The sequence below is a fragment of the Lepus europaeus genome, chromosome 15, assembly GCF_033115175.1.
Source record: "Lepus europaeus isolate LE1 chromosome 15, mLepTim1.pri, whole genome shotgun sequence".
Taxonomy (NCBI): Eukaryota; Metazoa; Chordata; class Mammalia; order Lagomorpha; family Leporidae; genus Lepus; species Lepus europaeus.
In genome coordinates, this window is record NC_084841.1 from 10,913,966 (window position 1) to 10,937,304 (window position 23,339).

General features: G+C 45.1%; 1 protein-coding gene across 2 annotated transcripts in view; it reads left to right on the plus strand.

Moving 5' to 3' along the window:
- Positions 1–23,339, plus strand: part of TRIO (trio Rho guanine nucleotide exchange factor) — a 387,461-nt gene that overhangs the window by 240,305 nt on the left and 123,817 nt on the right. For both annotated transcript variants that reach the window (XM_062211811.1, XM_062211812.1), the window contains exons 12-21: positions 560–729; positions 1,688–1,862; positions 6,368–6,563; positions 7,243–7,409; positions 9,136–9,255; positions 10,928–11,119; positions 11,930–12,079; positions 15,006–15,120; positions 17,958–18,073; positions 22,549–22,671. In XM_062211811.1, the coding sequence (XP_062067795.1) occupies positions 560–729; positions 1,688–1,862; positions 6,368–6,563; positions 7,243–7,409; positions 9,136–9,255; positions 10,928–11,119; positions 11,930–12,079; positions 15,006–15,120; positions 17,958–18,073; positions 22,549–22,671 (1,524 nt within the window). The remainder of the gene's footprint in view (positions 1–559; positions 730–1,687; positions 1,863–6,367; positions 6,564–7,242; positions 7,410–9,135; positions 9,256–10,927; positions 11,120–11,929; positions 12,080–15,005; positions 15,121–17,957; positions 18,074–22,548; positions 22,672–23,339) is intronic.

The following is a 23,339-nucleotide window of genomic DNA, read 5'->3' on the forward strand; positions in this document are numbered from 1 at the left end:
AAGGAGTGTCAGTGGTTTCAGTGCTGAGGGGGGACACACTCTCCCTGGAAAGACTGGGCTATGCTGGCTGTCTCTGGGGGGCTGGCTTGGGTGTGGTTGCATCAGGGTACCACCTCTGGGTCTTCCTGGGCTTGGAACTGAGTTTATTTCACCATGTTGCATGCTTCCTTCTGTTCTGAGTGTTGTAAACCACGGCTTGCTGATTAATAATGGATTGTAATGGCTCTGCTAAAAATAAACTGAAACTCTCTCTCTACTGACTGAGATTCAGATGTTCCTGTTGCCTGAGGGGGTCCTGTCCTATTTCCATCTCGCTCCGGATAGTGCCTCGGAGGAAGGGGAAAGACCGGCTTCCCTTCCCTTTCCTCCTCCTCTTTTGTGACCGTCCCTCCGCCTGGCTGCCTGTTTATTTTTCTCCACTCAGCGGTGGGCCGTCGGGCTGTTTAGGATGCTTCTCCCTCCTCCCTCTCTGCCTCCCCTCCCTTCCTGCCATGCCTCCCTCTCTCTCTGGGAGAAGCCGCCTGGCGCCCCGGCTCACAGTGCCCTCTCCCCTGCCCAGCTGTGGACATGGCTGGAGGAGCTGCAGAAGGAGCTGCTGGACGACGTGTACGCCGAGTCAGTGGAGGCCGTGCAGGACCTCATCAAGCGCTTCGGGCAGCAGCAGCAGACCACCCTGCAGGTGACAGTCAACGTGATCAAGGAAGGCGAGGACCTCATCCAGCAGCTGAGGTGGGATCATGGACCTCCTGAGGGCCTGCTGCGTGTGACCCCCTCGCTGTACCTCTGCCCCGGGGTGGGAGGCAGTGCTCCTTTCCTGCCTCTCTCCCTTCTCCCTCTCCCCTTGCAGTGTGTTTAACTCCATAGTTTTTCTCACCACAACCTTGATTAATAAACCTCAGGATCCAGCTTTTGTCAATGCTTCCTCTTAACACTTTTAACCTTGAAAATTTATTGTAAACAAATTAATCTGAACCTCCTGGGGTTGGGTCCTGAGGTGCTGAGGGACCTGCCTGGCTAGCGGATAGTAGAGGCCATCTCTCAGAGAGCAGGCCAGGATGTGGTGGGACCCTGATCCTAGAGTGCGCCTCTAGCTGCGGCTGTTTAGGGTGCTTTTGTTGCCTGCATAAGCAGATTCCTTTTTCTGGATTGCGGGTACCATTTACATAAATTTAATCCCCAAACCTATCATTCAGAGGGCAGTTTATCAACTGATTGACAGATAACCATGCCTGAGGTTACCTTTGGTAAAAGAGAGCCAGGCAGAAGTGTCTTAATCAAGACTTAAGTGATTGCACCGAAGTTTAATCTCATGACCAGCGTGGCTGCAGTTGTACTAAATGGGTTTTGTCTGTTTTCTCTACTTAAGGAGAAAAGTGACTAAAATTAAACTCTAGTAAGTAATGACCTGTAATTATTAGGCTTCTTGCACAAGTGAGGTACAGAAAATGCCAAAGGAATTCTTCAGTGCGTCCTCAGATGGACAGCACGCCGTGCTTAAAGGAAGAGCCTGAATTGTTTTGCCGGAGGGGCAGCAGTTTCCATTTCTGAGACAAAGTCCAACTTCCTGCCAGCTTTCTTCCCCTTGAAGACTTGAGTTGCCGGATCTGCAGTCTGACAATGTGTGACTTTCTCACTCAATTCCTGTTTGTCTTGTTAAAATCCCGTTTCCCTCATGTGCCCTCCTCAGGGACTCCGCCATCTCCAGTAACAAGACCCCCCACAACAGCTCCATCAGCCACATCGAGACGGTGTTGCAGCAGCTGGACGAGGCGCAGGCGCAGATGGAGGAGCTCTTCCAGGAGCGCAAGGTCAAGCTCGAGCTCTTCCTGCAGCTGCGCGTGTTCGAGAGGGATGCCATTGATGTGAGTCCCCCGCACCCCAGCTTCCCTGGACGGGTTGAGGGGAGAAGAAGCAAGAAGGGCCAGGTGCTCTCAGAGCTTCCTCAGCATGGATTCTGAGGTGGGATCCTGCTGTGGAGGCAGCACAAGGGAAACAGCTTCCGTGGCAGGAGCGGAGCAGGGTGAGGGCTGAGAGCGTGATGGAAGAGGGGGCTCTTACAAAGCGGGCCTTGGTCTTGGGCGCCTCCACCTTCCTTGGGTGGCTGCATAGCACTGTCCTGTCCTGATGCAGAGACAGGAACAAAAGGCACTGAGCCCCCCTCCTCCCTGCCCCCTTTTCCTCTCTCTCCCCACCTCTCCACTTCCTCCCTTTCTCTCTCCATCCCCCTCTCTCCTGTTCTTCCCACCCACCGGGAGAGTGGCTAAGCTGAGCCTGTAGGGATAACATTCTAGACGGTCCATTTTCCCCACAGAGGTGCTCTCCCATTATCTAAATTCTGATCTTTGCTTCTCATATGTGAGCAGGAGTAGGAAGTACAGGCCTCCTTTTATTTTTCTTCAAAATAAAGAGTGGTTCTGAGATGAGTGCTAGGGAAGATCTTTATGTCTTTTTTAATTTTATGTAGTGCACGCAAAAGTAAGTATAATTGGATGAGACTGAATCTGGGAAACACAAAACCAGAACTCCCTTAGGTGTGTGTGAGATGGCGTGCTGGTGGCTGTGAGTGACCGTAGGCCTCCTTGGAGCACCTCTGAGTGGAATCTGCAGAGCTCACCCTCTCAACACTCATTACTTGTCCTGGTTTTGAACTTGTCAACAGTGCTTAGAGGACATCAGGCAGGCCCTGACTCTCAAGTGCCACAAAAATCAGGGTTGACTGGGCTAGGCATTGTCTGCCCTGGGATAACTTGATTCAGGGGGACTCTGCCTGGGGTGGGCCCCATTGCTCTTCCCAGCCTGACCACATACTCTGCCTGCGTGGCATGTGGGACAGGGGCAGCACAGGGCTGGCCATTCTAGGCATCTTTGGTTGACTGCCTGTCTAGACTTCCAGCAGTGTTTTCATTACTGAAAGACCTTCTTGATTCTTCTCATTGTCCTCCTCAGTTAAAAACAACAAAGAAGTTACCTCCTCAACACAGTGCCTCATAGAGTTCTGTCAAGAGTCTTGACCTTGCTTGAAGGCTAGGAGAGAAAAGGCACAAAAAAGACACACCTAATGATCCCTGCCCACCAGGGACCGACAAGGCCTGGGCCTACCCCCAGCTTGAAGTAGCAGCACCGTATAAACAGGAGACTTTGCAGGCCCGCTTTCTCCTCTGACCTCAAATGACTTGATTTTGTGAAACTTAGCTGCTCACTGAGTATTTTCAATTAAGAAGCACAGCAATCAGAAGCATTCGTCGAAGCTCTTCCAGGACATTTTGATCTGAAGTAGGAATTTGGGTTCATTTGCATTAATGATACTTTAAAGAGAAAAAAAATTTTTAATTGTATTTTCATTTTCATTAAGTCAGTTCAGGAAACAAAGCATTTTCATGCCTTTTCCCTACCCTGGAGCCACGAATTTGCAAGTACCCAGATAAAACCCATGTGCCAGGCCCCTGGTAAGTGTGTTTCAGAGCCCAGGAAATTAAATCTGCAGTTAGTCTTAGGCCAGCATCAAATGTAGTTTAAAAGCTTTTAAAAGGTCATAGCCCAAGAATCTCCACCCTCTAATAATCCTAAAACGTGAACAATCTGAGCAATGAGGGCTGTGGGATCTCCTCTCTGATTTCCCTGAGATGCACCGGGTTAAGCTTATGGTAGGAATTCATCTGTTGTCGCCTAATTTTCAAAAAACCAACAACATCATCTCTCTTCTTCCCATTGGTGTGGCCATCACCATTTCTCAGTGGCATATAGAGGTTTTCTATGGCTTTGTGGAATCCTCTTTTTTAGAATATTGACATTTCAGCGTACAGATATTCCAAATAAAATCTTTCTTAATCTAGACTAACAAAATCATTAACATAGTATGCTATGGCAGTTTGATAAAAAAATGAAAAGAGTCATAATTACCTGCAATTTAGGAAGAGAAATTTAGACTTTCTACAAATTCTAATATATTTTTTTTAAAAGTCAGTTCAAACACTGACTTTCACTTTTTTGAGTTTTGTCATTGTCACTGATTTCTTTGCTGTGCTGTCAGTAAGCTGCAGTGCTCCACGTTAGGGCAAGATCTTCTGATGACCCTTTGATCGTGGCCGTCCTCAGGGTTTCTTTCTGCTCCATGAGTGTTTGCAGATCCTGCTGGCCTCAGCACCTTGATCTTTGTTTATTATCCATTAGGTGCATGCATGTTGTCTGACATGGTGTCCCTGGGAGAATTACTCACGTTGTCTGAGTCTGGTGTCCCCATGAGAGTTGTTGCTAGCCTGTAGCAACCTGAATTTCTTCTCCTTCAGTGCCAGAAAACAATGCCAAGGAAACGAAAATTCTCCTTAGAGGAGAGATAAAGATTAAAGTTACAGTGTGTTTTTTTCTTCTTTTCTCTCAGTTACTTCATGTGTATGTATGACTTGGCATTACTTAACTTGCTTAATTTTATAAAACAGTGCAATTCAATAGCACACATTGGATGCCTCAGTAATAAAAGAGTAAATCAGGAGGATTTGTGCAGTAGGAGTTTGGGGTCTTCACACTTGATCCTAGCCAAAAGGATGAGAAGTGATGGGAGTTTCAGGTCTTTGTTGAAGTTTTTTTTTTTTTTTTTTTTTTTTAACTTCCCATCTTTTACCTGGATCTTTATGTAAAGTCCCTCACATTCCCAATTTCTGTACTAACTTGGTTAATGCTCATGTAAGTAAATAAACTGGGATCCACAAGATATGCTATTCCACTAGCGTATATAGTATGCTTTCACAAGGAGTGTTTTTCCTCCTTTCTTGATTCTATAATTTTATTCTTAATTTTGTTTTTGACAGGCAGAGTTAGAGAGAGAGGCAGAGAGAAAGGTCTTCCTTCTGTTGGTTCACCCCCCCAAATGGCTGCTATGGCCAGCGTGCTGCGCTGATCCGAAGCCAGGAGCCAGGTGTTTCCTCCTGGTCTCCCATGCGGGTGCAGGGCCCAAGCACTTGGGCCATCCTCCACTGCCTTCCCAGGCCACAGCAGAGAGCTGGACTAGAAGAGGAGCAACCGGGACAGAATCTGGCGCCCCAACCAGGACAAGAACCCAGGGTGCCGGCGCCACAGGCGGAGGATTAGCCAAGTGAGCCGTGGCACCGGCCGTATTCTTAATTTTAAAAAAATCATAAGTTTTCAAACCTGTCCAGAAATGATGGTACAATGAAACCTATATATGCTGGTTCTCCAAATTCAACAAGATTTGACCTCCTTTCCTTCAAATATCCCTTCTTTTGTTACTGTTGAGGTATAATGTTTTAAAGAAAATCTTTGCCAGTTAATCATTTCACTCCTACAGACTTTCCTAAGCCTCTAAAAGATTTGTGTACTTACCCATAGAGCACCCAGCCTCCCCAACTAGGCAGTCACTTCTGACTGTCTTCTGATACGCAGCTCATGTTCAGATTCATGTAGGTGCTTCAGTCAGGAGGCCTATGGGCTGGCGCCTGCAGTGGGTGGCTAATCCCCTTCCCAGAACTGTCTGTCCTTCTTCTCCACTCCCTTTTGTCATGCCATGACTTGTCTGGATAACTGGATCAATTGGTAAAGGAACAAGTCCCACATTCTGCGTTTGCTCACAGGATGTCCCTAAGTTGCTAAACTGTTTTTCTTTGATATTTCTCTCTAAACTTAGCAGTTAGATACCAAACTTGCTCATACTGAAGTTCCATTTTTGTGCAGGGAGACCCCGGGAGCTCTCTATCAGCACTGCTCAGCAGGGAGACTAAGACTGATGGGGTGTTGGGGGTCTGGCATTCCAAGCCTTTGTCATCACAGTTGACTGCATGGGTGATCATTGTCTGAGGCAGTTATTTTATAACAACTTGGAAGTAGATCATTTTCCAAATTTATTATTCTGCGTACATTTAATAGTTGGATTTACCTATAAGAAGGGAGTTTTTTTCATCATGAATTGTTTAAATAATCATGTCTCCTTTAATTACTAATTTGCTTAATAAAGACTAGGCTCCTGTCTACCTCTAATCAATACCAAAGAGTTTTTCACTTATATTTTGGCTTTTTAAGCTCTTCTTCCTTTATTTAAAGACACCATTAGAAATCAGTGGATTTTTGTGTACTTAGCATATTTCAGTTGTAATTTTTTGGGGGGACATCTAATTGTCCTAGCTTTGATTAGTGGGAACTCCTTCAACTGGCTTCTGTATACATTTATTTTAAAATATCTTTGAAAACAGCAACTTTATTGAGCTATAATTTATGTATCACACAACCCACCCATCTCCAATGCAGACTTTCTGTGTCCTTTTGACACATTTAGTCCCTTCTTGCTTGGCACAGTGAGATATGGCAGTGCATGTTTATTTTTCTGGTCCTGATCTTATACGGTACTTTCTTCTTTCAGATCATCTCAGACCTGGAGTCTTGGAACGATGAGCTTTCTCAGCAAATGAATGACTTCGACACAGAAGACCTCACCATTGCAGAACAACGGCTCCAGCACCATGCAGACAAAGCCTTGACCATGAACAACCTGACTTTTGATGTCATCCACCAAGGACAAGATCTTTTGCAATACGTCAACGAAGTCCAGGCCTCTGGTAAGAAGGGTCATTCTGTCACGTGTCAGCCAAGGCTTTTCTAAACAACACCTCTCCCTTCCTGTCCCAAGCCAGAATTCAGTTTATTTCAGTCCCTTTGGACCTTATGATATAGATGTTATAGATATCTATTCTTTGCAAGGAAATGTTTTGCATTTTTCCTGCAAAATACAGTCACATTACAGTTAGAGTACTTGCCCTTAATATTCCCACATATTATTTCAAGTAGCATGAACTTACAAAGTGAGACGTTGTAGCTCTATGAATGAAATGTAAATCCCAAGAAAATATTTCCTACTCTTCATTTTTTCTTAGTTTACATTTTACCAGCAGATGTCACTATAGCCTCAGGATTGCATTAGAGGCAGCAATAATGTGCATACTGTGTTATTCATTTTGCACAAAGTAAACTAAATGCTTCAGTAGAAGAATAAACTGCTTATATTGAAGATAACAGCGAAAGGAAAACCGAGTTCACTCATTTGTAAAGATGCTGCATTTTCACTAGTTATTAAGGTAGGAGTAGATAGGGATGGGTTTTGTTGGCTTATACATCCTGTCAGGTGTACATGTTCCCCTATGCCCTCCTTGAACCTGCCCTTCAGTGCAGCAGGTTATAACCCAAGCAGGCATCCAGTGTTTGAGAACAGGAGGTTGAAGGGCTGGTTGATGTTTGCAGGCGTGGAACTGCTGTGTGATAGAGATGTGGATATGGCAACTCGGGTCCAGGACCTGCTGGAGTTTCTTCATGAGAAGCAGCAGGAGTTGGACTTGGCTGCGGAACAGCATCGGAAGCACCTGGAGCAGTGTGTGCAGCTGCGCCACCTGCAGGCAGAAGTGAAGCAGGTGAGCCAAAGGCGCTGGGAGGCTGGGATGGGCCTTGTCAGGAGGGAATTCCATCTTTTTCTGTAAGTGCCAGGGAAGATTGTCCCTGAGTAGAATCACTGCTGTCCTGATAGACGAGGTTCCCCTAACGCGGTATAGGTGTGTCTCATGTAGAATCAGAGCCTGTGGCCTGGCACTGTCTGCTGTGTTAATACCCTTAGCTTGTGTAGCTGTTGGTGGAGCCTTGTTTGAACCCTGACCAACTTGCTTCCTGAGTTAATTAACTATGATTTTTAATCTCAGATCACATATGGCTGGGACTCTCTCTTGTGTTAGCAAGATCCTGTAAAGGACATGCTGGGTGGCATGGTAAGATAAAAATCGGACATGTAGAATGGATTCCCTGCATGGATATGGCATTTTATCCAGGGGGCAGACAGTCTGCTTCCGTGAAACTGGCTGGGTGGCAGCAAATAGGGCTCACGGTGCTCTGATGGGCGCATGGACAGCAAGTGGTGGTTTGATTAGAGGAATCTTGGGAGCCTCTGGAGCCAGGTGTAGTGCAGAGGCAGGAGCTCCTGGCATGAGTTCAGAAGCATTCTTTCTGAAAGGGCTCCCATTGACTCCCCTGTGCCATCAGTAGCATAGATTTACAAAACATTGAAGTGAAGTTTTGTGACCTGCTGATAAAATAGTTCTTTCTTGACAAAAACAAGATAACTCATTTAAGAAATAAAGGAACAAACTGGTATTTCCCTTAGGAATTAGCTTTACTTGTGAGTAGCAGAGACTGAAAAATGCTGGCTTAGATAAAGTGTTTGCCCTAGCTAACAGGTCAGGGGATAGTAGGTTGCTGGTGTCTGTTTAGCGTCCTCATTGTATGTTAGGCTGAGATCTTGGTGATGGATGGCCTCTCCTTTATCAATGCTGAATAGCTGACATAACTCAACCCATCACCTCCACATCCTAGGCCTTAGCAAGGAGAAGGCACCTGTTTCAGAAAAGAAGTAGTTTCACAAACTCCTCCAAGAGACTGCTGCTTTGAAGCTAGAATCATGCCATAGCTATAATGAAGCTGTAAAATGAGCTAGAGGGTCTTTTTCTTAAGCAGTCCTCAAAAGGATTTCTGAGGGAACAAGAAGAGAAGAGTTATCATGCAGGTAACTAGAGGTTTCTGCTACAAATAACTTTCCAGAATGATTTTTCCATGATTTCTTTCACCATTGAAATTGGCTCCCCCTTTTGTTTGTGTGTGAAGCTGAGCATCTCAGTCTGACCTTGAACATTGTGTACAAATTAGTTAGCACTTTTGGTTTTCATGCCATTTGATGTGCAAGATAAATTGGAGAATAGATTAGTGAAGTGAATTAATTCTCCTTTGTCAGGCAGTTTGCCAAGTCTTGCTTGTTCATTGGGACTGAAAGGGAATGAAAACAGTTCTCTTGATAATCAGGGAATTCTTTGTCAGTAGGCTTTCCAATATGTGATCCTCAAACTGTTTAGACCTGTGGATTCATTGACAATTCAGTGAGCCCTCCACCTGTGCATCTCCCATTCACTACTAAAATAACAGAGTCAATTAAAAATAAGCAGATACCACGCCATTGGTGTTAGCACTGTAAAGAAATCAGTCCTTTGCACCTGCCAGAAGGCGCTAGACCACCTTGCAGACTCATTTCTCATTCCTGGTGGCCTGCCGGGTGCACTGGGAAGCCTCTGCTTGGAGTTACCCTGTGCCATGTTTCAGGTGCTGGGTTGGATCCGCAACGGAGAGTCCATGCTCAATGCCGGGCTCATCACCGCCAGCTCACTACAGGAGGCCGAGCAGCTCCAGCGTGAGCATGAGCAGTTCCAGCACGCCATTGAGGTAGGAGCCTGGCCCTGTCTTGAGCAGAGTCTCTATCCACAGGACAAGCCTGCTAAACCCTGATATGCCAATGACTGTGGGACCACAGGAGGCTCAGCTTTAGGTAAAGCAGTGCTTATCAAACAGCAGTTGGCCTACAGGGGAGGAAACAATGAAGTGAGGATACCCATCCCCGCCAGGAGCCTTGCAGTAGGAGTCCCAGAGGTCAGGGACCTGTGAGGACCCTGGCAGGATGCACTTCCTGCTATCATAAACAGTCAGAAACACCTCGAGACCAGGGAGAACAAAGTGCAGTCTCTGCTAGAGGTTTTTTTAAACATCTTTCTGATCTTGTAGGCGTTTCCTGCTATGTGAACTACCCCCCTCCACAAAGCAGAGTGCTGGGGACTCACCAAGACCATACACAAGCTGTAAATGCCCTGTTACCAGTAGGTCATGCTGACACAGAGTCCTCAGAGCCATGCTTATAAGCAGCTTTGTTCACCACGGCCAGGGGTGTTGCCCTGTTGAAAGTGCAACCGCAGAATAGCTTAGGCCAGTCTAGCTACACTCCCCTTCATGCTCAGCCTTGGACTGGCTGCTTTTAGGTTGGTTTTTTTGGGGAGGGAGTTGAGGGGATAGGGGGGAGGTTGTGTAATAATTGTGTGTGGTGGCCTCAAGGGGACTGGAGCTTTGGTGACTGAACAGTTGTGTCTTGCTCTCCTTACATTCATCTTATTAGCCAGAGATGAAAGCCACAGCAGGCACCACTCATTTATTCCCAGATAATATATTTCCAACTGCACGGTAGACTGTGAATACCTGTTAACACTTCTTCCTGAGGTACCAACTCCAGCAACTTCTAAGAACCTGTAACTTGCTGGGCAAGTGACGTTTAGTGGGCACATTGCCGACATCAAACCTCTAGGTCTGGGTCATGGATGGGGCTGAATTTTCAAGGGTATATTGTTTTATGGGACCACTTGCACTTTTCAAATGAAATGTACAGTTTTTCTATTTAAAACAAACAAGCAAACAAACTTGTGTCCATAGAGATCCAAGTGCCACTCTGGCCGCTTTTCAGTTCCCTGGGAGACTGTGACCTCGGCCCTTCACAGAACTTCTAGGGTGATACACTGGATTCACCCTAAGCTTTCATGTGTTTCTCATACGGCATGGGCCTCAGAACACAGTTGGTTCATCCTTAATTCCCATTCATTTTTGTGTGTCCTTTTGAAAATCAGTAGATTTTGAAAACTTTTCACTAGGGTCAAGAGTTTAAGTAGAAAATGAAAACAAATAGCATTCCCTCTGGCCACCCTTTCTCCACATGTTTTTTTGCTTCCACCAGCTGTTAGGGGAAGGGCCAATGGGAATAATAGGAAGGGGACATTTCAGTAGCCTTTTTAGCATATTAGCCATTAAGGGTCTTTCTTGAGATTTCTCGAACTGAGAATCCCATGACTGAGACCCATCTGGCAAGTTGGAATGCTTTTCATCCTTTGTTAGCTGACTTAGACATAATTCAGTTGTTGCTGGACATAGAAGCATGTTACTAAACTGCTTGCCATGCTTTTAGAAGCACCCTAGTGAGCATTAACTGAAGTTGTGTCTGTGAAGTCACCAAGAACAGAGTGACCATAGCCTTCCTGCGTGACCCCTGCTCATCAGCCTTCCCTTGCCATCTGACCAGAAAACGCACCAGAGCGCGCTGCAGGTGCAGCAGAAGGCGGAGGCCATGCTGCAGGCCAACCACTACGACATGGACCTGATCCGCGATTGTGCCGAGAAGGTAGCCTCGCACTGGCAGCAGCTCATGCTCAAGATGGAAGACCGCCTCAAGCTCGTCAATGCATCCGTGGCCTTCTATAAGACCTCAGAGCAGGTGGGAGAGCCGTCTGTCCCGTGGGCTCCCAACTGGTGTTTGATGGAACAACTCTGTCATTATTTTATTTATTTATTTTTTTAATTTTTGACAGGCAGAGTGGACAGTGAAAGAGAGACAGAGAGAAAGGTCTTCCTTTTGCCGTTGGTTCACCCTCCAAGGGCCGCCGTGGCTGGCGCGCTGTGGCCGGCGCACCACGCCAATCCGATGGCAGGAGCCAGGTGCTTCTCCTGGTCTCCCATGGGGTGCAGGGCCCAAGGACCTGGGCCATCCTCCACTGCCTTCCCGGGCCACAGCAGAGAGCTGGCCTGGAAGAGGGGCAACCGGGACTAGAACCCGGTGTGCCGGCGCCGCAAGGCGGAGGATTAGCCTAGTGAGCCGCGGCGCCGGCCACAACTCTGTCATTATTAACATGTCTGTCATTATTGAACCAGTCAGATCCAAGTCAAGCAAAAGGAAAGGCACATTCTGGAAATTATTAAAAATTTTATTCAATAAAATTATTTTCACTACCTTAGGCAGCAAAAAATAGTAGGTTTGAAAGTAGCTGAGAGGATACCACTTTTCTTCTCCTAAAATTTGTGATGGAAACATGTCACAAGGAAACAGGAAATTCAGCTTGGGTTTTGTTTTTGTTCTGAAAGTCCTGCCTGCCTAGACCCCACATTTGCCCTCAGACCAGGGAGAGCCTGTGACTCCTTCTTAGCTTGTTGGTCCCTCCAGTGGTACCTTCTTCCCCACAGCCGAACTGAAAGTGTTTCCCAGAGAGGCCAGGTGGGTACTGAGTCTGGAATTTTCTTCCACTCCCAGGTCTGCAGTGTCCTTGAGAGCTTGGAACAGGAATACAAGAGAGAGGAAGACTGGTGTGGCGGAGCCGACAAGCTGGGCCCCAACTCCGAGACGGACCATGTCACTCCCATGATCAGCAAGCACCTTGAGCAGAAGGAAGCATTCCTGAAGGTAGGCAGCTGGCTTTGTTGGGTGCTGCTGTATCACGGTACCCTGCAGAGATCCAGAGGGTCTACTTGCAGATGGTAGAGGATGTCAGGACCATAAGTTGAGAGTGACACCTGTAGATTGCAGGTGCATGGCCTATGCTTTCCAGCTCTTATCCTGGGTGAAAAGTGATTGGGGTGACAACTTCAGAGATAAGTTAGTTCATGAGAGGAAATGTTAGGTCTTTTTCATGTGTGATTTACACTATCTTTGTAGTTTTCACAGAGAAAAAGCTAGAAATATGTGTGAATAGGCTTGGTTGGAAGTCACATCTGATTCTGGAGACAGTGAAAGAAATGGATGGATTGATTTGGTGAAACACACTGCCTATAAAATAATCTTTGGAATAACAAATAATAAGATAACCTTTAAAGTCAACTTAGGAAAGAAGATTGTATGTCAGAAGACAAGCACAGCCCAGACACAAAGCCTGGGCACCTTGTGGCATTTGGGACCAGTCACTAACGCCCTTCTCAGGGAACAATTCCTGTGAGAGAAGTCTCATCGCATTCAGACTGTGATGGGAATTTTCTCTTTGAGAAGGTTTGAGTAAGAAAGGTTGCCTTGTTTTTAATATGTATCACATTTGGTTGTATGTAACTCACAGATGTGCTTTGAACCAAATTTCAAAGGTGACAATGGTTAGAAACACTTGATACCAAATGCTTTCGTCTTGTGTTCTTGGACTCTTGAAACAGAATTTCAGAGACTCTACTTGTTATTGCCAATCAGATCTGTTAAAAACGGGCAGGGTGATTACTCCTCCTTGTTACTTGATGGAGTTTTCTCATTGCTTCTACATTCTGAACCATTCTGGCCCTGTGGGCACTATTTCCTGCTACATTGGCAGTCATCTCACAGAGCTATCATTTAGTGAGGGAGGGCCAGGAAATGTAACTCTTTGAATATTGTATCTGGCAACTTGTCTTGAGTGTCTACCACAGCATTTTGTTTTTAAGTGAATCAGGGTGGGAAAACCATTGTAGCCTCCACTTCTATCCACTGGTTTACTCCTCAAATGGCAGCAATGGCTAGGGCTGGGCCAGGCCAAAGCCAGGAGCCTGGGACTCCATCCAGGTGTCTCTCATAGATGTCAGGGGCCCAAACACTTGGGCCATTTTCTGCTGCCTACTCAGACATATTAGCCAAAGAGCTGGATCAGAAGTAGAGCAGCTGAGACTCAAACCAGTGCCCATATAGGGTGTTGGTGTTACAGTCAGTGGCTTGACCCACTGCACTACACTGCTGGCCCCTAAAATCCCTTTTAATCTGACAGTATTTATTAACTGAAGAAATAGATTATTCATACTATTGGATTTCCCCTATTCTGCATTTTCATAATTGCATTTGCTGAGTGATTTAGCACCATCTACAACCCTTTACATTTCTGCCAGATTGAGAGCCTTTATCAGATTCAGGTTTGAGAGAGAGGGAGAAAGTGAGATAGGAAGCAAGAGAGAAAGTTTGTTGGTGAACTAAGAATACTTTGTAAGTGCTTGCTGTGTGCTTCCATTTGGATTATATCAAGACATATAATTAATGTGCTTTTTTTTTTGGTCTCTGCAATATAAGATATTTTGGTGGTTCAGATGTGGTGAGTGCAACTCATCCATTATATCAGCCTTTCTTCTGAAGGGTGTAGTAGCTGGTGGTAATATTGTTTCATGGGGAGTTGTACTTCTGTCATTCCTTTGGCCTTGATTAGCTTTTTGGTTACTCTACAATGAAGTTTGTCCAGAAAAGGCTTAGCTGCTTGTTTCTTTCTGTTTGCTTGCCATATTCATAATAATGAATTGTCCTATCAAATCCTATGTATTTTTTCGTATCATCATGGATTTTAATGTACTTTTTGTGTTTCAAGCAGCTGTCATTTATCTTTTAATATTCAACTTGTCTTGCCCATGGGAGCCCTTCAAGTTAGGTTGGCTTGGACATCCCATAGGTGTGCCATAGCAATCTTCACTGTCATTCATGCTGTGACAACTTGAAATTTCATACTGATCAGTAGGGACTCATGATTTATTTTACTTTAAAAAAAAAAATCTAGCTCCATCTACTGGTAAAGCATAGAATCAGTAGCCAACCCAGTGGTACTGAGCACCCCTAGTGCCAGTTGTGATCTCTAAATACCATAATAAAGAGTTCCTTGAACTGAATATTAATCCAAGATCTGGGCAAGAAAAGTGGAATATTGTTAAATATGACACTTTTAGTTTTATATTTGTAGCCTTTTCTGTTGCATAAACCTTTTTCTAAATCATGTTGATTAAATTATTTGTTTAGCCTACTACAGAAATGTGTAATATCAGTTATCTAGTACCACAATAATATACCACCCCAAAACTCTGATGGCTTAAAGCCAGGGGTTGGCAAACCACTATCCGAGGGTGAAATGTAGCCATACCACTCATTTACAGATCCAACAGAGTTGGTTAGGTTGAATAGTTGTGATTGAGAGACAGAGTATGATGACCCCTAAAGCTAAAAGTATTTTCTGTTTGCCCTTCACATAAATACAAGTCCAGCTTGGCTGGATCTTGTAGCTCAGATTTCTCATAAAACTGGTTTAGAGGCTGGCCAGGGATGCAGATTTCTCAAAGTTCTACTGGGGAAGTGCTCTGCCTCCTCTCTGGCTATACAACAGTGCTGCCCTTGGTCCTATCTTGTCCTATCTTGTGTGTTGAGCAGCTCATTCATAGCACCTAGCATCGTCAGAGCAAGGGCTCAGAGACACAGATTTTTTTTTTAAATGAAACAGGGTTTAACCCATGGATTTTCCATATCACAAGCCAGTCAGATGCGTGTTTTAGGGGAAGAGGTACGTCAAGGCCACACAGTGTTGATTTTATTAAGTCTGATTAACAACACAGCACTCTCCATTGTTTCTTAGGCTTGCACACTTGCTAGGAGGAATGCAGATGTCTTCCTGAAGTACCTGCACAGGAACAGCGTGAACATGCCAGGGATGGTGACGCATATCAAAGCTCCTGAGCAGCAAGTGAAAAGTGAGTACAGCTGGGAACCAGCAGGGTCAGCCGGAGGTGCCCGGCGCCCAGTGGTGGGAGCTTACCAGGTTCTGAACTCTTGATCTAGGGCTTCATTCTCAATGTCCATTTCATATCAGTGAGATCCTCACTAATTATCTCAGTTTAGTGATAAAAATAATAAATGAATAAACTGATAATATAATGAATAGATGGAAAATTCATTGGATAGCTTGAAGAATATTAACAAGAAGAAAATACAACAATCAGGATAATTTTTATTGCCTTTGGCTTTTTTGTTCAAAAATATTATAAATACTAAAAACATTAAAACCAGAGTTACCTACATGCAAAATAGTTTCAAAAATTCAAATAAATTTGGTACCAATGCAATTGCTATGAAGTCTTAATTATATACCTAAGATATAGTTAATAAAAGCAAATGACAAAGTAATATTATATAGTGTAATATCACTCTAGTATAAAATCTGTGAAACCATGTTTATACATACATTATCTGTAAGTGTATAGAAAAAGGTGTAATATACTGAACTGTGGAGAGTGAGACTGACAGATGGGGAGGTAAACAGACTAAGTAATGACCTTGACCGTCATCACACAGCCAAAGTTGAGATTTATAGGGGGAAAAAATGATAATCAATTAACAAAAGATAGTCACATTTTTAAAAAATGATTGACAAAAACTCTATTACATCCTATTCGCCATTCATCTGATTCATCTGTAGCTGTCCCAAAATCATGTTCTCTTAATGTACTATGAGTATAATCCTCCCAAGTTCTATTTTAATTCCATTTTCCTATTAAACTTCCTGATGTACCCTTTTATTTATTAATTGTTAGGCTTTTCCTTATGGAAAATGAGCAATCAACAAGTGAGCAGTTTCTCAGCACAAATGTGAACCAATCTTTGTTGGCAGCCAAGTTGCTGCCAACTGCCAAGCCAGTTCACCTGGCCCATTTCACATGAAATAATTTCCTTTCTTCCACCACTCAGCATTGCATTTGTTTATTGGTCGTATTGCTCTTTGTCTTATCAGAGGTGTAGTGGTCCTTTCCAATGCTGGTGTCACGTGTGTTTGCTCACTTACTGGCCCTTCATCATGCGTTTGCTGCAGGGTATTGTAATTTTAATCTGATTCTGTGGAGAATTAGAATGTTCTGCTTCCCTTACCAGCTGCTTGCGGACGAAAGGTGTGTGCATGAGGCAGTGCAGTGAATCCTTGTAAGGGTGAAAGTGACAGAACAGACAGTCAAACTGCAGAGGTCACAGCCAAGGAGGAGTGAGACCACGTGGTCACAAAGTCCTCAGGAGTATAAGGAAGCCCCAAATGAGGGTTGGAGGCCCAGGATCTAGGGACTTACACTGTGCTCGGCTGCCCGCTGGCCAAAAATTAACACAGGCTCAGGCAGATGCTGTGGCAAGCAGAGACTAGAAGAGACTCTTTGGTTTACATTCATTTTCTTGCAAGTTGTTTGTTTAACTGGTAGCTCACTTATTTGACCTCGAATTTCAAATCTTAATGTACTTCCTTAAAATAGTTCCCATTTTCAGGGATGGAAAGAAAACATAGCATGACTGCAGAGCATGTTTGGAAATGCAGCTGTTAGTTCTTGTTCCTCACAGAGCACACAGCCTACTAAGAATTCAAGAAATGCTTGTGGGAAATTTACTGTATTTAAGTTTTTCAATATAATGAAGTTATATCCTTGACCCCATCTATTTCATTTGCAATTTTGGCCTTGGGAATTTTTTCCTAAAGATATTTTGTTTTATAAACTTCTAAAGTAAAGCATACCTACTGCAAAAAAAAAAAAAAATTCAAAAAGTGCATGTAAATTGCCTGATTCCTTTGCCTCTGGCATCTATTGTTGGGACTTTGTGTATCCTGTCTATGCATATAAATGTGTACATGTACAGAAATAATTTTCCATTCACCTCTCCTACTTTTTTTTTTTTTTTTACAAAATGGAACTCTGTTGCCCTGCACCTTCCTCCTTTGACTTTAATACCACATCTTAATTGTCTTTCGAGATCAGAATTTAAAATCTGCTCTCTTTTGGGTGTCTGTCTCAGCGTAGTTGTCATGGAACCTTCCCCCACTTATGGGTTCACATATTGATACCTGTTTTTCACCATTTAAAACAGCACTGTGCATCTTAGTACAGATAGTTTTGAGTACTTGTGTAAGTACTGTTTGTCTTAAAGATAAATTCCTGGTTCAAAGGTATGCACACTTTCAGTGTCATCACCTGTTACCAAATTGCCCTCTGCAAGAGTTGTACTCCATTGTTCTCTCCCAGAATGCTAGGCTCATGAGTGCCTGTTTCCCTTACCACTTCCAACACCAGATGGTATCAGTCTTGCCAGGAAAAAAGGGAAGAACACAGTCAAAAACAGTGAAAGATGATCTCATTGAGGTTGAGCATGTTTCCATATATTTAGTGGCCATATTTTTTAAATTGTGAGCTTCATGTTTGTGTACTTTATTCTAATGGGTTATTCACATTTGTCCAGTTGATTGTTAACATAAATTAGGTCTACATCCTACCTGTTGCTGAAGTTCTTCCTGGCTTTTTTTTTTTTGTAATAATTTTATGGTGGTTATTATGTGGCTGTGATATTTTTAGTTTTTGTGTGATTGTGATGTTTTGCTTGTGTAGCTCTTCTTTTTTCTGTTGTTCTCTATGTCACGTTCTTCCCTCTCCTAAGGTTTTATGGCGTTTTTTAAAATTTGAATTGATTTTTTTTTATTGTATTGTAATAAAAACCAGTGGGATTTTGCAGGTGTTTTACCTGGTTGCAAGTATCAACATATGTGTTGTCCTTTTTCTCTCAGATATCTTGAATGAACTCTTCCAGCGGGAGAACAGGGTGTTGCATTACTGGACCATGAGGAAGAGACGTCTGGATCAATGCCAGCAATACGTGGTCTTCGAGAGGAGTGCCAAGCAGGTCAGACTCACACCTGCTCTTCACACCACCACCACCATCAGGCAGACTTTGACATTGCAGCCACCTTGACAACTTTCTAATGAATAAAGCAGTCTTGCCTTTTAATGATCAGTTTGATGCAAAGGGGAAATCCCCACAGCCTGGTAAAGGTGTGTCGCTCAGTGACCTTGACTTTTCACAAGTGAACCATTCTGTTTCCTACAAATAATTATGATAGTTGTTTCATAATCACTGTGGAATCTTGATTCTGTGCTTAGCTATAGTTTTTTATGTTGCTGTTCCATCTTTGACAAATTTAACTAAAATTAAGAAACATGACAGGGCTGGGCATTTGGCCTGGTGGTTAAGATGCCGATTGGGACACCCACATCTCTTATTAGATTGCTACCAGTTCTAGCTTCCTGCTAATGCATAATCTGCCTCTTAAAACTAGAGAAGAAATAAGACAGAATTTCTAATAATTCAGTATAATGAAAGCAGAAAAAAAAGTTCTGCCTTTTGCCAAGAGACATGAAGGGGAATATTGGGAGTGTTCCCACCTTAAGTCACTTTGGCTTGAAGTGCTCCTACCTACATTATCAGTCATGGAAAATTGCTGTAAGGAAAAGTTTATCCCTGTCTTATACATTAAGATTTTTGTCCCTTCCCTTTCATCTTAGTAGCATGAGAATTCACAAGCTGTCTAGAATCCAGGGTTGAGGAGGAAAACATGAGGGAGAAGATAGACAGATTCTCTGAACACCTGTGTGTGGCCAGGCCCCAGCTGGACTTGATGTGTGTTACCTGCTTAGAGTCACCGGGACCCTCAGTGCGGTGGGTTGGCGGTGACCCCTGTCCTGATGTCAGCTCAGTCCCAGGCTATTTTCTGCATCTACCTGGTAACTTGGCACAGAGTAGGCATTTCAAAAAACCTTTTTAGCCTAAGAAAAATTAAATTTTCCTCAGCATAGGTTTCCCACTTAGGGAACAGATTTTGTTCCTGGGTTGCAAATGTTGTCATTGTAATTGGTACCCTGGACCCAGAACTCTTCAGTTCCCCAGAGTTCCATAAACTGAGCTTCAGGCGTCCTGGATCTAGCCTCTGACTCCACCCTTTTCTCATCTTGACTGACTTCACCACGTTGTACCATCACATTCCCTTTTTTTTTTTTTTTTTTTTTTTTTGACAGGCAGAGTGGATAGTGAGAGAGACACACAGAGAGAAAGGTCTTCCTTTTTGCCGTTGGTTCACCCTCCAATGGCCGCTGCGGCCGGCCCATCGCGCTGATCCGAAGCCAGGAGCCAGGCGCTTCTCCCGGTCTCCCATGCGGGTGTAGGGCCCAAGGACTTGGGCCATCCTCCACTGCCTTCCCAGGCCATAGCAGAGAGCTGGCCTGGAAGAGGGGCAACCGGGATAGAATCCGGTGCACCAACCGGAACTAGAACCCGGTGTGCCAGCGCCGCAACGCGAAGGATTAGCCTGTTAAGCCACGGCGCCGGCCTCCATCACATTCCCAATAGCAAGGTTGCAAGCAGTGCTGTTGTCTACTGTTAACTTACATTTCCTTCACTATTTATTTATTTATTTTATTTTTGACAGGCTGAGTGGACAGTGAGAGAGAGAGAGACAGAGAGAAAGGTCTTCCTTTGCCGTTGGTTCACCCTCCAATGGCCGCCGCGGCTGGCACGCTGCGGCCGGCGCACCGTGCTGATCCGATGGCAGGAGCCAGGTGCTTATCCTGGTCTCCCATGGGGTACAGGGCCCAAGCACTTGGGCCATCCTCCACTGCCTTCCTGGCCACAGCAGAGAGCTGGCCTGGAAGGGAGGCAACCGGGACAGAATCCGGCGCCCTGACCGGGACTAGAACCCGGTGTGCCGGCACCGCAAGGCAGAGGATTAGCCTAGTGAGCCACGGCGCCGGCTTCCTTCACTATTTAAAGATAGCTCAACCATAGCTCAGAATCATTAGCAGCTTGCCTTGATTTCTAATTAGAGATGGTTTCATACTCATTACATCTGAGTATCTTTATTATCTCTGGGTTGAAAGATAAGGGATCATTCAGCTACTAAGAAGAAAAATTAAAATAGTAATCTAATAGACATGGAAGATAAATTTGTCCCATTGCAGATAGTGTAAATTTACGCTGGCAGCCCTACTGCCCTATAGAGTTTTGTGCCATTCCAGAACCACAGTGCTGTGGATTTCAGTCGTCTGTGCAGTATAATGAGATTCCAAAATGGATGCCACTGCCTTGGAGAGAATGTGCAGAAGGAGCCTATGGCCTCCCGGCCCTGCCCCTAGGTGCCCTTCCCCGAGGCCTCCTTCCATTCCCTCCTGCCTGCCGGCCACCCTCATTTCCCTTGTCTCCGCTGCTGACGGTTGCCTTTCTCTGAGCGCAGTTCACACTTGTTCCTGTCTCTCTTTCCTCGTTTTTATCTGTCTTTCTGGTGTTGCCCAGCCCTGACCTCCATTTCTGGTCTCCGGATTTATGAATCTAGGATCTCTCCTTGACACCTCTCTATGGTGGCCTCCCCAAAGCAAACCAGCATGCAGGATTCCCAGTGCCCCCAGCGCCGCTCATCTCAGTCCTCTCAGGACGACCAGGCGACTTTTCTTGAACCCTGCCTTTCCCTCACCTTCTCACCTGCATTCCTTCTGATCCAGTAGTGCTGAGTTCCCAGCCCCTCTTCACCCAGTGGAACCCCAGCCGTGTGGGGCCTGTGGACCTGCACTCCAGGCTGCTGACTGCTGTTGCTTTCCACCTCAGTTCCTGTCCACATGGCAGCCACTTTAGTGTTAGGATATAAAGGCTAGCTGTGGTTGGCGCTGCGGCTCAATAGGCTAATCCTCCGCCTGCGGCGCCGGCACACCGGGTTCTAGTCCCAGTCGGGGCACCGGATTCTGTCCTGGTTGCCCCTCTTCCAGTCCAGCTCTCTTGCTATGGCCCGGGAGTGCAGTGGAGGATGACCCAAGTGCTTAGGCCCTGCACCCGCATGGGAGACCAGGAGAAGCACCTGGCTCCAGGCTTCGGATCAGTGCGGTGCACAGGCCGTGGTGGCCATTGGAGGGTGAACCAACGGTAAAGGAAGACCTTTATCTCTCTCTCTCACTGTCCACTCTGCCTGTCAAAAATAAAAAATAATAATAATAAAATAAAGGCTAGCTGTGTCTGTGACCCACTAGAGCCTCTCCTTGACCTCTCCTCGGCCTCACCCATCTGACTGTCCTGCAGCAGGCCGACTTGGGCCCATTCAGGTCCACTCAGGTCCAGCCTTCCTTGATGTCCCTTGTGACAAATCTCCCAACTGTCACTGCCACTGTCTCTTGTGAGCTGTTTTCCTCTGTGTCCTCCTGCCCCGTCCACAGGGGGAAGGTCTGGACTTCTCCCTCCTCTGGACTTTATAGCAGTGACTCCACTGTGAACACTTGGAGATGATGTGCTGCAAGAGTGGAGAAAGTGGGTGCTTTGAATAGATTTAGGGAAATGGCCTTCATTTGGAAGCAGTGTTAGCATTGTTTCAGGGACAGGGTAGCCAAACTCAGGCAGCATGGAAACAAATGCCCAGCCAGTAAGCTGAAGATTTACAGAGGTCAAGGTTTCCTTTTCCGTTTTTCCTGCAAAAATGCCACAAATGTTACGATGTATCTAACAGAGATAGTCTGTGTTTCTCTAAGAACAGCAAATCACAATAGGTGACTCAGAGATTACCAAGGGCAAATAGAAACACTTGTCCTTTTTTGTTCTTCTTTCTATAACATGATTATTTTATGCTCATATGTTTAAAGAAGTCTGATTTCACTTCAGATATATAAAAACAGAAAAAGTCAGCTTCCACATAAAAATATGAGAGAATAATGATTTAGAACTAGCATTCCACTGCAGTCTGCACCCCTTCTTTTCAGATGAGAAAACTTTTGTCCTACAACCAGAAGGGTCAAGTTGCATCTCTTGCCAGCCCCTCCTCCCTGCACTGCCAGTGGTGTACTTATGCATAATGTTGAGGGGTCCTCTGCGGGAGCCCTCAAAAGGAAGTGAAGTGGGTGCATGCCCGGGCACCCCAGATGGACCCAGGAGTAGACAGAAAGGCCTGAGAGCTGGAAATGCACATTTGTTTTCCTTTTTCAATTAAAATGCCCCAGTAAGGTTCTTAGGTGTTGGTGATGTGAATGTCTGGGTACCTCACCATATGAGGCATTCAGACTGCCTCAGCATTCTTGGGAAAAGATATTTGGTAAGGCCTTTTATTGTGCCTTTCGCTGCACAGTGGTAAGAACTTGTTATTGTTGCTATCTAAGTGACATGCTTAGAACTTTCTAGAATGCTTCTATTTTTTGGAATTGTGATCTTCATTTCAGAAATGCCTCTCTCTTTGAGGGATTGTTTCTTGATCAGGCCAGCCTTGCTTGTAATTGACATTTAGAGCAGCTCCTTGGAGACAGAGCTTTCTTCACAGGGGTTTCAAGGTGGACACTTCCTACCTCCTCCCTCCTCAGGCTTTGGAGTGGATCCACGACAACGGGGAGTTCTACCTTTCCACGCACACTTCCACGGGTTCCAGTATCCAGCACACCCAGGAGTTGCTGAAGGAACATGAGGAGTTTCAGATAACAGCAAAGGTGAGTACAGAGTTGGAGTGGACTGAAAACTGGAGCAGGATGCTTCAGGTCAGTGAAGCAACACCCAAAAGTGTCACTGAGAAGTGCCTACCGAGACTGGAGACACGGGCCATGCCAGTGCCAGTGGGCAGCTGCACATCATGTAGCTCAGATGATGCTTCCTACTGCCTTTCCTTGCCTGTCCCTGGCTTCTCCTCTTCGTCACCCACTTTAGGTACCTGTGTCCTCTTGTCCCTTGAGTTTCTGTAAACAGTGGAACATCTCCTCCCTTTCTTCTTCCTTGTCTTTTCCATTGTTCCTTCCCTTCCTTTTCTCTCTCCTTTTTCTTTTCCAAGGCATTTTTTGAGTTCTTGCTACTTCTGTGACACACTCCCCAGTGTTTCCAGCTAGACTCTCAGGTATCCTGTGACTGCTTCTTTCCTTGTCCTTAGTGGAACACATGAAGGGTGGTGCTCACACTTGGCCTAGTCTTGAGCTTGTCTGTGTGTGGTTGGCAGCATGCATGTCAGCATCCTGCTAGTGCGTTTGCCCTTTGACCCTGAAGCTCAAAATAGAAGCAAGTTCATCTTTTGGTGTATGCAGTGTACATGAGTAAATCTGAGTTTTTAAGGTAATAGGTGAGAACCCACACCCTGGTGTGACTGTTTTCCAGATTAAAGCATGTTCCC